The sequence below is a fragment of the Antennarius striatus genome, chromosome 3 (assembly GCF_040054535.1).
Source record: "Antennarius striatus isolate MH-2024 chromosome 3, ASM4005453v1, whole genome shotgun sequence".
Classification (NCBI taxonomy): Eukaryota; Metazoa; Chordata; class Actinopteri; order Lophiiformes; family Antennariidae; genus Antennarius; species Antennarius striatus.
The window spans coordinates 4017651-4033226 of record NC_090778.1 but is presented as its reverse complement, the minus strand read 5'-3'; the positions used below and the strand labels follow the sequence as shown (position 1 = coordinate 4033226).

The window sequence follows — 15576 nt, the reverse complement described above, 5'->3', positions numbered from 1 at the left end:
GTGCTGCTTCGCCCTCAGAAATAACATTATTCAGCTGAATTCAGTGGAGTACAGTTCAGTGAAGTTTTCTGTTGATGAACTCTGACCTCTCCTAACTCACTGCTTTTTGGCTCTTACTCTATTTTTGTCATAAGAAAAACATACTAATCAATAAGAGGTCGTACTGTATACCTCACATCTTTTGTGATTAAAGAACTCTCAAACTAGAGCCGCTCAAACGGCCTCAGACTCCCTCCAGTGGATCGATGAATAATGACATTTGAACATACTGTAGGTTGATTCCATTTAAACTCCTAAGAGGTCTGGTCATAGTGTTGGAAGGAAAACAAAACTGTTGCACTGAACAGTTAGAAAACTTATCAGCATTAATGATCAAATATAGAATCAAGACAGTGTTAACTACTAGACTTTTAAAGTATACTGTGGCACATGGAATTGAGCTGCACCATTTTTAATGGTCATTTAAAACCAACTACTGCATATTTTTAGTTTGTTGATCACACTACATTTCTCAGGGAAATACTTTATATAACCCTAGGTATAGTTACGAACTGGTGTTAGGCTTTACTCCTCCTTTACAACCATGGACATGTCCCTGGTTTAGGGTTTGGTTTAGGATCAGTTCCTTTGTCCTTTTAAACTTCTAGAATAAAGCAATAAATTGATAGTTAACCTCATATAGATTTGGACTGAAGACAATAGATCATTTGAGTGGAGCATTTGAACACTTGTCCCACAATAACAAGTTATTACCATATACTGTTTAATCAGTTCGGTTCTAAATTAATTCAAAAACAAGTTCAACACCTAAACAAAAAGAGTTTGATGGAAGCCACTTTATTAACTTAGCACACATCCTGCAGCAAGTCGTTTATGGATGTGGTCATAAAGCACAAACATAACACAGTCATGACATATCTCTCTTCATGCACAGTGGATTACAAGTTACAAACAATAACCAATGACATCATGATCCAACACAGGAAACCAAGGGAGATATCTACATGAAGAAGTACGATGCTAAATCATCTACTGAGATAACAAAAATCCAGCTTTACTGTTCATTTTATTGTCAAAATGCATTTCCAACATTTAAACCATTAGTGGCTTTATGTTGGCATTTCCAAGGGCAGACATGTGCAGTGTAAATCTCTTGATTCATACAATGAATGACTATTACTGAATGGAAAGAAAAGCACTACATGTACACATGCTGTCTACGCCAAGAAAATAAAAGTATGTTGAGGGAGGGAATAGAGGTAATATGTCAAATCCATTCAATAAAAAAGAAGGTTTTGTGCCGTCGTGATGATAAAAGAAATGCTTACTTTTGATTAACATCCCTGACTTTCCTCCGGCCATCTACTCCACTAAAAATAGATTTTCCAAACAAACAGACATTAGAACACAAAGGAATCTCTGCAAATAATCTTTGATCAGCACACTCGTGACATCTAACCCATGACAATGTGATTTCTTAAGTAGGAGAGGAGAGGAGAGAGGATTCGTCTGGTGTTTGAGGACGGAGGATGAAGCATTACCGAAGCGTCTGGTCGGTTCTTTCTCAGACGGCTTTTAGAAGGTGAGGAAGAGCTCAGCTGATCCTGAAAGACCACACAAGTTCAGAGCAGAAACATGTTCTGACAAATATGTAGAAATGCTGCAAGGAGAATGTCATGTTTTACCAAAAGAGTTCTAGTTCTAAAAAATAATTTTATGATATTTTGGTTCTTTTCATTGTAGGCTTATTATTACTGTCAACTTGGATGTCAGGAAATGTCTGTAAAGCTCTCCTGTTTCATGTCCCACCCCTATTTGAAGTATAATGGAAATCAGTTCAAGAGTTTCTACATAATGTTTACATAAATGTTTTACTGTGTAATGCTCAATAAATTGAGGGGGGGCGCAGATTTTAATGGCAATGTTAAACACCTCTCGACTATTGTTTATATCCCCACTAGAAGCCTTTAGTGGCGTCTGCAGAGTCTCAGGGTATATTTACTTTTTTAAATTATTACAGTATTTTATTCTAGTGATGACAGTACCGAATATTACTGTGGGTTAGTTTTGGACTAGTTTAGTTAAAGGTTGACCAAACATAAAATATTTCAAGACAATTTACTGTACATCAACACTTTATTCTATTGAGACACAAATAAATGATGATAAATGATTTTTAAAAATCGTGTTTTCTTAACTGAAGTAAAAACAAAAAATAAATGATTGAAAGTTACACTTTTTTGAAGGATAACATTCAGAAAATAGAGCAAAAAAAAAATTAACTGGACTGCTTTAGGTTGTTTGAAGACGTTTCACCTCTCATCCAAGAGGCTTCTTCAGTTCTGAACTGAGAATTATGTTTAACTTCTTTTATTAATATCCACACACTTGGAAATAATTCTGATACAAATGGGGTGTAGCACATCTCATTTATCATCCTTAGAATTTACACTACTGTATATTCTGGATATGGTTTATATAAAAGTCCTTCAGTACAACATCTGATGCTGGATTAAAAAGGACTGTTTAACCTGTGAAATCACAAAAAATATGTCAATGTAAATTCAGCTTCAGGTGATGTTTCCCATCCATGTAACTGATTTAAAGAAGCTGCCCAGTGAAGATAAATTATGTCATCATTTCCAAAGTGAATTTCTCAGTTTGGGATCAATAAACCACATCTATCTATCTGTCCATCTATCACACATTTTTTGCACTATTTGTAACCAAACTGATCAAATCTGCACATTTACTCCACTCATCCCACTGCCACTCCTGCACCACCTTAATTATCATGTCCTGATCAATACCATCACAACTATGCAATGCAATCGCCTCTGCGCACAGGTGTATATGTTCACGTCTTCTGTCGGTGTGTTTTCAACCTAGTGACGCATGATGGTTCTGCAGGATTTGATGGTTTAAATGTAAGGCACTTGCTCAGATTTACCTCTACGTCCGTTTTTTACTTGCAATACATCTTTTCACTTTGCCGGTGGTTCCTCTGTACCCTCTGGTGCAGCATTGGGGTCCAGGAAGTCTGGGTGCTGTAGTTCCTTTAGGTACTTAGGTGGAGTGAGGACATGAGTAGAACCTATATGAGGCAAAAAGAACACAAAATGGTTAATAATAACTGAAGTAAGTCAACTTTCTAGCATGCTGTGCGACCCACACAACACTTGCATATTGAGGACATGGTCACATGTCACATTTACCACAGAAGCATCCACGTTTTGAAAGGTTTTCAAACAGAAGGACATGAAGAAGATCTCGACTAATTTATAATCCAGTAAACATTTAGGGAACTTGCTAAACTCACCAATCAGTGCTTCCCACTTGCCATTGGCCTGGGTGACCTCATACACACAACGCATCTCACTGTATGTCACCCCACCAATGATAAAAACAATGACCCTGGGCCCCGTCTTTATCTCTGTGGGGCCCCTGTTCTTGTGCCAGTTACCATAGCGAGCACTGAAACATAGAAAAGAAGAAGAAAGATGAACAGCAGCCTCCAACACCCCCTTTTATTTTACAATTACTGAATCAATTATCAATGTAATGTGTTACCGTAAATGTAAGTACATTGAGAAAACCTCACCTGGATGGAGCGCTGGCTTTGGCAGACACTTGTCGCTGTGAAATGTACGGGTACAGCTTGGAGTCTAGTTTGTCCTCAATAGCATCCTGTGGGAATGTGTCACAACAGATGGCTTCATAAACAGACAGCTCTCTAAAGTCACATTCAGATGGGATTCCTATTACAGGGGGGGGGGGGTGGAATAAATATCAGATTTCAGAATACATTCTGGGTAGTGCTGCATAAGAAGATTATGATTGGTTTAAAGAAATACAAGCAAGATTATGTTTAGGTTTTTGGTACTAGGTACTTTGACCATATTGATTAAAGTGACCCAGTACTGAATGTCTTCAGTCTATCAAAAGCAATAATCTGGATTTTATTTTTTTAATTTTTTTTTACAAAGAACTAGAATAGAATCATCCTGTCTGAGTGTTTTCTCCTGCTATGTTTCCATCAATATGTTCTTGGTTTTTTACCTTTGAAAACAAAAGAAAAGGACACAATGGCGGTTCAGGATTTTTTCTTTCTATTTGGTCCCATATTGTAAGAAAAATAAATTTCAGATCTTTTTGTCTAAAAGTCATTCAAATGAGCTCTACTGAGACACTTGAATGGTAATAGTGCAGTAATGGAGTACCTCAATGAGATCCTTTATGAGGGGGGTCCATCTGGAGAGCTGGTAGGTCTGTTCACTGATTCTCTCCTTTCGATCAGGCTTCTTGGTTTTCTTTGTGGTTCCCTGTGAAACACATGATGCTGGTCGCATTGGTCATAAAAAAAACATTCACTCCCACAGTTCACACATCAGCATCAAGGCAGGTTTGCACACGTCACTACCTACCGCAACGTGTTTGCATTTCTATGCATCCATCAGTTAGCAGAATTACATAGAGTCCCATTACACTTGGTGAGCAGATAAAAATATTGTTAGATGGTCAGAAAGTGTGTTTAGAAATACACATCCTGACACAAACTTTGTTCTTAGAATGACATATTTAGGTCAATGTCACATTTTTATCTTGGATAAATTTTGAAAAATTAAAAAAAAAACTTAAATTAAACTTCTTCTTTTGTTTCATTTTGGTGTACACTTCGTCAGGTGTGTTATATGTAGGTGAAAAGAAATTAAGAAAGGTATACCATGACACCTTTAGAATTGTTACATGCACCAACAAGCCCGACTCATTAATTCATCATGAATCACGACAGCTCACCTCAGAAATGATGGGGACACCCATATGAGCCATGTTGGAGATGATGTCACTGTCCTCTGGTGGGATGTTGGCATGTTGAAGTAGTTTACACAGGTTCTCCTCAGTCACGCCTGAAACACACACACAGACACACACGAATTGAACTATAGGTTTTCAGCTCTTGCGGCATACATGAATGAGATTATCCACCATACGGTGAAGTAACACATAAATATAATTAAAAGGATGAATTCCTTTAAAATGTTTAGCGTCTCACTTTTTAGCATCTATGGAAAAAGAAATATGAGTGAATATCTGACCGTTCTTCAGAAAGATGTAGAGCAGGATGATGCGGATCTTGTCAGACACGGTGACATTAGCATCCAGCAGAATGGGTACGATGAGCCTCATGGGATCCTTAATCTTCTCTCCTTCTGCATCTATGCCCATCGCCAAATCCTTAGAAATGGTAAAAGACAAAAGACGCCAAAGTTTAACATCAGTTTCAGGATAACACTCCCAGTAGAGAAATCTAGCTTAGATGTTAGAGGGCTTCTATGTCCTTACAATCACCTACAGAAAAGTCAAAGGAATTTTTTTTCACACCTCATCCACAAACCGTCCTACGGAAACTCATTCTCAGTCTGAATTTCATTTCTACGTCCAGTAACCAGTTTATATGCTGATTAATAAATAGTCATTTCTGCTTATGCATTTCTAATAATATAATACAGGAGTGTGTAATTTATTCACCTGCTCTACACGACAGAGTTTATCCACGGTGCCCTGGTAGCGGTTCATACAGTCCTCAGCCAGGTGGAGGTGAGTCGAATACTGAGGTCAGGGGTACAGGTGAGATAAGAGACAGGTCACATTCAGCAATACTAAAATATCTATAAAATAAACCTCTGTACTCTTTTGCTTTTAGCAGAGTGATCTGAAGGGATGCACCCTACCTTGCTGAGTTCCTTCTGATACTGAGGCATCTTCTTCAGCATCTGAGACAGTTCCTTCATGGTGGTCTGAAACAAACAGTCGTCATGATTATTCAATTATAATTACTCAACATTTTCCACATGAAGTGACTAAAGAATTTGGTGATTCCATAACACCAATGTCTGAAGTGTTTTCATGCAATGTGTGTCTGGCACCTCCAGCAGACTGCTAGGGTGGATGTTTGGATGAGACTTCTCTTCTAATACTTGTCTTTTATCACAAAGACATTAATGAACCACTGAAAAAACATACAAGCATGTTCAAAAATGGGTAAAAAAGAAAAGAAAAAGGGTAGCGCTACTGCTCTCCAGCTCCCTCTCATCACTATAATCAAGCTATATGAGTGAATTGGTGACTCAATCTTGTGAATGGTGTAATGAAGGTGTAATGCAGTGTGATCTCTACCTTCTCTCCAGTGTTCATCTTTTTGCTGGCAGAGAATTCCTTCAGAGAACGAGTCACGGCCCTGTGTGGAGGGATGAGACAGAAAAGGACAAGGACAGTCAGGAACGTGAGTTTTGCAACAGCGGGAAGTTTCTTATCAGTGCAATCGTGAAGTCACTCACGTTGACACCTCTGCAATGTGTTTGTGTCTTAGGCTCAGCCACAGATCGTCATCCTCATCCAGCACCACCTCTTTTGTTCTGGTCTCTCCCATCCCACTGGTCTCAAAGCTGACAGAGAGCATATAGACAGTAACCAATGCATTATAAATAATTTTATGTTCCTCCAGTGCAGATACACTAAATAAATGTAATGCTTAAGAGGCTGAAGACATTTGGGTTATGTTTAAACCACATGGTCACCATTGAATTTTAAAATTCCACATTATCTGCAGTCCCAGTAATCAGCTAAATATGAAAACACAATTTAAACTAAAATGGGCCTGGAGACACTTTTTACCCCAACGACAAGCCATACAAACCTGTCTGACAGCTATAATAATAGATGGTTGAATAAAATTATTCAAACACCTATTATTTATTTATTTTTAAAAAAAACCAATTTATTTCAGGCAAGAAAATAATTAAATAAGCAAATAAATAAGCAAAGAACATAACTCAACAATACAATTCTGCCTGAAAAGGATTTGGAAGAAGAAAATGTATTATTCAAAATGTATTCAATAAAATTATTGAATAAAATTATTCAGTCACCCTCTCTAGCAGTCAAACACACTTATAAAAATAAATAGATAGAATTTCAGTATTTTGTTTTTTCTGACAAGACGAATCAGGGGAAAACAGAGGTAAGGTAAGGGAAAGACAATGAATTAAGAAATGTAATGAGCTCACTGACTCTCCTTGGTTGTTAGACAGCTTTGTCCTGGAGCACCTTTACCTGTAGACGTCATTCTCAATGCCCAGAAGGTCATAGGACATAGCCTGCAGCGTGAGCTCATGCAGGAGAGGTGACACTGGATCAAATCCACGATCAATGATGAGCAGCTGAGTACGACACTTGTCTGGACCCTGAACACAACAGACACCAGAAAACACAGAGATCACAGCCGTGACATGTTTCACACATATCCCACAGCTCATCATTCAATATCAAGTCAAAAAGCGATTCCGCAAATACATTGTGGCAATTATATACTGTAGTTGTCAGGTAAAATTCAGGTGTCCACACTGCTCTACATCACAGTTGCTGAGCGAATATATCATCACATTAATCATTAGGAGCAATGCAACTGCATTCAAATGCAATAAAAACAGGAAAACTCACAAAATACGAACAGATTTATTTATTGTCTAACCACCAGCCATTCAAAGCTCTGTCTACATAGAGTCTGTGAGCAACAGAGTGATGAAGCCTCCTGTTCAGCCACAGGACTCAGCATGTTCATGCTGTATATGAACATATAAACTAAATGTGAGGATTTTCAAATGCCAAGTGTCAAAACACAGACGCGTGTATATTTTCATGCATACATGCAAAAAAAAAAAAAAAGCCTTTCAGTTCTTTTTCCAATGCAGAAGCTTGATTCTGTCTGAGACAGGCCCATTGTTTCTGCTACATGCTGCTGTGACTGCAATAACATTATCGCATTTTATTTTTCACATTCATAATTTAGTCAAGCAACCAAGTAGCAGATACCTGTTGTTCAGAGAAGAACAGGGTCAAGTCACTAGTATTAATGGCCTACCTCTCCCATAGCAGGGTCATCTGCCTTGTAACCATCCAACTTCTCCTGAAGCATCTGAGCAAGAATTGCACAGTCTTTGTACTCTCTGAAATCACACACACACCCACACACACACACACACACAACAAACAGGGAGAGAGGAATAGCTTATTGTAAACATACTGAGTATAGATACGTATCAATATTTCAATAAAAAAAATTCTGAGCGGGTGCACAACTGCACTTAAATTTAATCACAAATTCTGTTGCACACATAAAATTGAGAGCTTTTTTCCTTAAGAGAAAAAAATGTGAATGTTGAAAAACAGCTACACCCCGTCTGCAGAGGCGATACTGAACGGGTTCTTCTGTGGTTCTGCATGAAACTGTAATGACTTATGGATTGTTTGCCTCTTCTGAATGTTATTAGCTCATATTAAACTGCTCATCCTGTTTTATCCGTCTCTCCCTCATCACCCTTCTTAACTTTTTGTTTGATGAATGTAATTTGATTATTGAATCAATGAACTGCAAGCTCTTCCTTCAGTGTTTGCATCTACATCCTGGTTTGGTCTAAAATCACTCACTGGGCCAGAGTTAAACAGCTGTTGGTGTGTTCTGTATAAATAAAAAAGGGTGGAGTTTTCACATCTCTCACTCTTGCATGTCAATACAACTGGAGATCCAGTTATCCAAATATACCATTAAATAGAGAATTAAACCGTATGCAAACATTTTAATGAAACAAATTGGAATGTGTTTTCCTTGCTGGTCTCACCCTCTGTATCGGACTCCAGGATACTCTTTGAGCGTGGCACAGAGGGTAGCGAGCTGCTCAGCGCAACGCTCCAGCATGTTATTCTTCACATCAACCTTGAAGGGGCTGTAGAAGTCCTGAAAAGCATCCACTTTATCCAGGGAGAACACCTGACCACACAGGACACGACAGGGAGACACGACATTTCAAAGATCAGACCCACACTAGTGGTCCACCACAAACAGTTGACCCAAAGATGAAAAGTCAGTTGTTAAATGTGGAATATTCTTAGTCCATTAAATATTTTTGGAGATTACAGTTTGGTTGCAGCATTTTTTAAAAAAATTTTATGAATAACCAAAGATGGAGAATTTAAATTGTTAAAGGTAGAATCTTAATTATAGTCTCTTTTTGGTTATTTTTAAAGATTTTAAATGACTCCATCCTATTCATTCGTTCAGGGGGACGACCTAAGTGTGTTTTTCATTGAAACTCCAAAAATACTTTTAGAGATGTCATCTAAATTTCCTGTAACACTGTTGGTGGGAACATAATGACTTCATTCTCATTTTCATCTGACCTAAAGCGAGGGTGACTGTTTCATGTCGTGTAATGATTAACAGATTCACTTTCACTTCATGTGGTCCAACTGGTTTATGATTTGATGACGAAATGATAATTATGTGGTCGATTACAAACACTCTGAGTATTCTGCGTGGACCTGATCCTCCTCAGCTCTCACCAGTTACTGTAAACCCGTCCCATGCAGGCTGTCACGCCTCCGACTACCCATCTGTTACTGACACACATGATGTCACAAATCTTATCTGCGACCCCATTGGTTGCAGGAGATGAACATCGACTCCCTCAGCCAATGAGATAAAGGGATGAGTAGAGGGCAGTGGGGTGGGGTGGGGGGGAAGAGGATTGAAGACTAATGCTGATCCGGCACAAAACAGTGCGAGTGAAGTCGTCTGTACCACTGCCCCTCCCTCTGTTTGGGATGAGAGCATCAGGATTATAGAATTTTGCTTTGTTATTATTCTGATATGCAAGAGCTTAAGTTCTCTGAAGTTGTATTTTATCTTTGTATTTTAAGGTTTTCTCTTTAAAAGTTTGCTAAAACTTCCTTTAAAATCCAAGCTGAGCTGTGGGCTATGAGCTGAGCCTAGATCGGCTAGCTATGAAAGGCAAGGTATACCCTGATTGAGACGCCAGCTCATCGTGGGGCCACACACGAAAAACAAACCAAAAAAAAAACATGGTCGTACACACAACTACAGACTGTCAGCCAATAGCATGCGCATTACGGTATCACGTGACTACCTGCTAAAAATCCGCGATGTAGTGAAGCCGTGCATCTTTAAGCGCGAACATGTTGAAGCGCGAACAAGCGAGGGATTACTGCATGCCCGTACTTCATGAAAACCAAAAATCAAGGCATCTGCATCTCCAGGTTTCAAATCTCATTCACCGGCAGCGGTCTAATCCTCATCCAGACGGGACCTTACCTGGGACTCATACGGCAGAAAGGCGATGTGGATCTCAGTCAAGGCCTTCATGGCTTTGGAAGCTCGGGATTTGGTCAGTAGTCCAAACAATGAGTCTGGGATCGCTGCCCGGATTTACAGAAAAACATGGTGACAATTAGATCCAATAATGTCAACATTATGTTACACGAACACAAAAGCTCTCTTGATCAAACCGCAGTAGACAGCTTCTGGCATACCTTTAGAAGAATCCATGCTACTTTGATGTACTTTGATTATTTTGTATTATATTACAGTTTTGGTGATTTGGAACAGATTTACTCACTGTCAGTAAAGAAGACGTGCGCTGCTCTGTACCTCGGATTCTGTGGGTCTCTGAAGTCGTCAATCAGACCTTCGACAGACTGACAGCAGAGATCAGGGATTACCAAAGGGGGGAGTGAACTTAAATGAAAGTGTGTTTACAATTCCAAAATGCTGTGTGTCCAATTTCCATCTGTATTCAAAGTTATATTCATACATTCATCCATCCATTGAATTTTGTTGTTGATGAGACAATCACAAATGCCCACAACCATCTTAGAGGTCGGGGTCTGTCAGTGCCTACCCCAGCTGTCTTAGATGTGTCTTAACTGTGAGTATGGTTTACCTCATCTGAAGGTGTGATCAGGTAGATAGCCTCCATGGTGGGTAATGGCTCACGCCGTTTGGTTATGTCTTCTACAACTGGAGAGCAGACAGTAATAATTAATAATCATCTATGAGCTCAATTGGAGCAGTTCCATCTAGTTGACTTTCAATTTGTAGATGCACAAGTTTGTCTTTGTCAACTCTTTGATGGTTTTCAGCAGCCTTAATTCGTCTGTATGTCAGTGCCATGGCATTAAACCCCCAGTATGTGGAGTAAACACTGATCGTCCTGTGAGGATGGTACATTCCATCTTCGCGGTCGCATGTTAATGACATCAAATCCTAATCCAAATACCATTTCTACTCTTTTGAGTTATCATAACAAAATGAGAATCATCAGGGGTTTTGTACTTTATAGAAAATGACAAAAATCAAAAATGGTTCCTTCTTAGTCAAGTCAAGGGAAGAAAATACAACAGTGTGACCCAAAAGTCTAATCACAAAACACACCATAAAAAAAACATCTTAATACTAATTTAAAAGAAAAAAACATTAAATTAAAAATTCAAAAATTCAAAATAAAAATTCAAAAATAACCATTTAAAACAAAAATGTAATATGAGAGTGTACAGAGTTTCATAAATACTGTAGAAAAGATGGACCTCAAAATTGGGTCTAAACTGACCTTAAACCTCATTGAGATCAGGTATGACACATAAATAAGCCTGATGTCGACCCCCACCCCCCCCCCTTCATCGACCTACACTAAATGTGATTAAAGTGACTCCATGGACAGTTGTGGGCAGAGGTGAGCTGGTGGTCACACTTACTTGTGATTCCCTCTGACATGATGTCTGTCATCTTACAACAGGAGGAAACCATCCTCATGCTCAGTTTGTCCACCACCAGCACCTGCAACGCATTACACACACACACACACACACACACACACACACACACACACACACACACACACACACACACACACACACACACACACACACACACACACACACACACACACACACACACAGAGTTTACTTTATGTCTACCGGAACTGTAATCACATGGAAATGAGGTCAGAGAGTAACAGAAGCTTTACCTTCCATTGCCCTTTCTCTCTTGCTTTCTTGATGACATTATTCATTATTTCTGTCAGGAAAGAAAAATAAATAAATATTTTATTTTTTATAAATAAATATTTTATCGTGGGTGAGAAGAGATGATGCTAACTTGCTTTGTGATTGCAGGGTAAATATAAAATAAGATTAAAAACATCTTTTATTCTCACCAATCAAAATAAAATGTTGATACCTTAGGATTACTTTAGGATTCATACTCCAAACTATTTCACTGCGTGAACCTGGACTATTTTTATCATCATGATGGAGATTCAGACTCAATAATTAATGGAGTTAATTTGCTGTACCTTGTGTATAAGTGGCACAGACTGTGGTCATTCATTTATTGTTTTTACTGAACGAAATGTAATATTAGTCCCATTTATAGTGTATTCTATCACGCTCCTGTATACCATGCATTTATCAAAAGCATAACTTCATCAAGAGGACCACCCACCCTAGAGACACTAATTTGCTCACATGCCTGGGACAGAGGACTGAGACATGGTGGATGCAGAGGATCATTGTTCAAGGATCACAAACCAGTCCCTCTGTGATACTAAGGACAGGTTTTAATTTAATTTAATTTAATTTAATTTAATTTAATTTAATTTAATTTAATTTAATTTAATTTAATTTAATTTAATTTAATTTAATTTAGTTTAGTTTAGTTTATTTGAAGGGGACAATGCAATTTCATAAAACACATAATTATACATGGTTAAAATAGCCAGAATTAGCCAGAAGGCTAGTTTTCATCTGTAGTCCCCTGGTCATATAAAATGTATAAAAAACAATAAAATGATCAAATCAGTAAAATACATCTACAATACAGTAAAAATATACATATTCAAACACTGTACTATTAAAAGAGAATCACAACATAACCTTTGGTTCAGGTGCACCTGACTTTTATTACAGGTGACTGGTGATGACGTTCTCAGTTTCATTCAAATACAACAAAAGCAGTGATTATTATTTAAAGAAGAAAATAAACACGGATGGGATGATAACTGACAAGTAAAGGAGGTTTGAGTTTGAGCTCTCACACAACATCTTATTAATCAAATAATAATTACATAGTTAGGATTCATCGTTTTCTAGACACACACACACACGGAAACAACAATGGGCGGTTGGGCTTCTTAGAGACACTAACATTGATGAATGATCCGCTCCTAAAACGTCAATCAAACTGATGATTTTGACACCAAAGCCATGGTTCTGAAATCTCCCGTCGCCACAGCTGATGAGCGGTGTCCCAGTTTCCCTCAGAGTGGGCTGGGAGGAACAGGCCCACTGCAATCACTGCCTCTAATCTGTTCCCAATCCTCTTACCCCATCCACCACCCACATCACTATAGCTAGGCCATTTCTGTGCCAGCGGATATGACAACACAGGGAAGCAGCAAACACACACAGCCCTGTCAGTACAGGCATTTTTTTAATGCATATTTGAAGAACTGAAATTTATAATCATGTATGAATTGCTGTTTCAGATTTGATTGTTACTTTTTGTTATTTGTTAGAAACTCCCCATAATAATGCTTTTTAGCCCACTGTATTGTATCTAGCTCAGTGATAAGTTTTCTGGTTACCGGTCAATCGATGTTATTTCCTCTCACCTCTAGTCAGGACATTTAGTAATGGTTGATATGAGCTTCATCTTAAGGTGTAGAGGTAGGAAGAAGAGGACCTCAGTCAAACATGTATTGTCTGCATACATTATGTACTACCTGTGTACTACACTGCAAACAATATTTAAGCTCCACTGTGTATTACATCTATACTGTCTGTATGCTACATTGTGCACTACCAGTACACTGCAGAGGAGACTCAGAGTCAGTGACTTAAAATGGTTTGGAGGGTTTCTTTCTTTTTCTTTCTTTTTTTCTTTGGAGGGTTCACCTTGGTCTGGCGCCGGGTGTGAACTCTTCATGGGTGTCCTTCTACAAGACATTGTTAACGAAGGTTGGAGATCTCCAATGGAGAATTTTTGCATGGCCCTGTGGCCGTTAAAAGTTTTATTTTGAATTTTAATGCAAATACAGTATGTCATAAAACTGTCTGTTTTGTTCTCGCAGAACTTTTTTTTTTTTTCACTGCTTCCTAGACTGTCAGAGATTCGACAATCTGTTCCTGTTTTTAGAGAGAATCTCTCTCATTCGGTCGTGTTTTTGACAAACAGGTAAAAAATTATTGATTTGAAAGGTAGGAAGAATTATAAAAAAGGATTGGCAGATTCTAAACTTTATTCTGACCCAAGCAAAGATGGTGATTTATCTAAGCAGGCGGAAATGTGAATTTTTGAAATGTGAATTCCTTTTTGCGTGAATCTGTTACTTTTTTGCATGAGTGTGATTAATGTGTGTGTAATATGTTTTCTGTGAATAAATGTGATTTTTAAAAATCAAAATCTTTCTTTCTAACTGTCTGTCTTTATTTATTTTTTTCTTGTTTGTACAGTAAATACCTTGCTGTTATATCCAGCAGTAGAGTTTATAATCTGAAGTGCTGATGAGTTACTAAAGGCGTTATTAATGGTTACCAAACAGGGAGAGCTTCATGTCATTGACAAATGTACATCGTAGTAATGACACAATCTACATTGATAGGTGAGGCAGAGATCGTGGAAGCGTCTGTTGTTTATTTCGTCTGTGGGGCCGTCCTTCCTCCTCCTCTGGGGATGATGTCAAAGAACTTAATCCGCGCAAAGATTAGTAAAACGGGATTTACAACAAACCAGGACTGCGTGCTCCTCCACGTACAAATGCCGATAATGGCTCGATTTTTGTTTGAAACTTTTATCATAGTCTAACACTTTACAAACATACATATGAATATGGATAAATCTCAATGACAATCTGGAAAAGTAGCACGTCTTATGCTTGGATGAGCGTGTGCGCCTTTTACGCATCGATTCTTCCAAAAATGACAAAATTTTCAACTGGAGCTGGACGGTCTTCTGACAGTGTCAATGATTTGAAAAAATAAAAATGTTCACCCTACAACATCTTTCTCAAATCTCTCATGCACATCCTTCTCTCTGTGACACAGTTGGCTCCTCATACCTTCACTTCAGATGGATTAGGAATGATAATAACCATCAGATCAGATGCGGATCTCATGTCCACATGTCATCATAAACAAGTTACAATACAATTATAAATAAAATTAACAGTTCTTACTCTCTCCAACGATGGCTTTTAGTCCAAGTGGTGCCATGGTGAGCCCTCAGCTGCGCGTCCACTTCACACAAATTGACCGGTGCCACTCACGTCAATTCACATTGACACACGTATTTCCGCTCCAACAGATTACAAAATAAAAGTCTCCACCTCGAAAGCAGATCCGTTCTATTATTAAGATCATAAGGTGCACACTTCCGCCGAGTCCCAAATGCAAATTTAAATTTTCCGTGTCAAAGCTGACTGATTGCAGAGACAGTGTATAAACGGGGGGGGGGGGGTCGGCCAGTTGATTTCCGTGATGAGGTTAAAATTAAATAAATTCACGAAATGTCATTACTTTTGTGAAAAATGAATCATATTAATAACAACGACTCCAAAAAATTTGAAATCCTTCCATCCTTGTAAGGATTTGTTTGTGTTTGTTTTGACCCTGCCTGTTTTGAGTCCTAATAGATGACTTTTTCCTCCCTTCGGAATTTTTTTTCCT

The 15576-nt window shown here is 38.3% G+C and overlaps 1 protein-coding gene across 1 annotated transcript; it reads right to left on the bottom strand.

The window, feature by feature from the left end:
• Positions 1-826: 826 nt before the first annotated feature.
• Positions 827-15191, bottom strand: stxbp1b (syntaxin binding protein 1b). Its single transcript, XM_068310354.1, has 20 exons — positions 15087-15191; positions 11880-11929; positions 11608-11689; positions 10797-10873; positions 10473-10551; positions 10169-10272; positions 8679-8827; positions 7922-8006; positions 7114-7244; positions 6339-6446; positions 6178-6238; positions 5733-5798; positions 5530-5610; positions 5097-5235; positions 4798-4907; positions 4221-4322; positions 3602-3687; positions 3320-3474; positions 2951-3094; positions 827-1604 (listed from the first exon to the last, which is right to left on the bottom strand). Exons 1-19 carry the CDS (start codon positions 15121-15123, stop codon positions 2985-2987), a joined length of 1812 nt encoding a protein of 603 aa, XP_068166455.1. The 5' UTR covers positions 15124-15191; the 3' UTR covers positions 827-1604; positions 2951-2984.
• Positions 15192-15576: the final 385 nt, after the last annotated feature.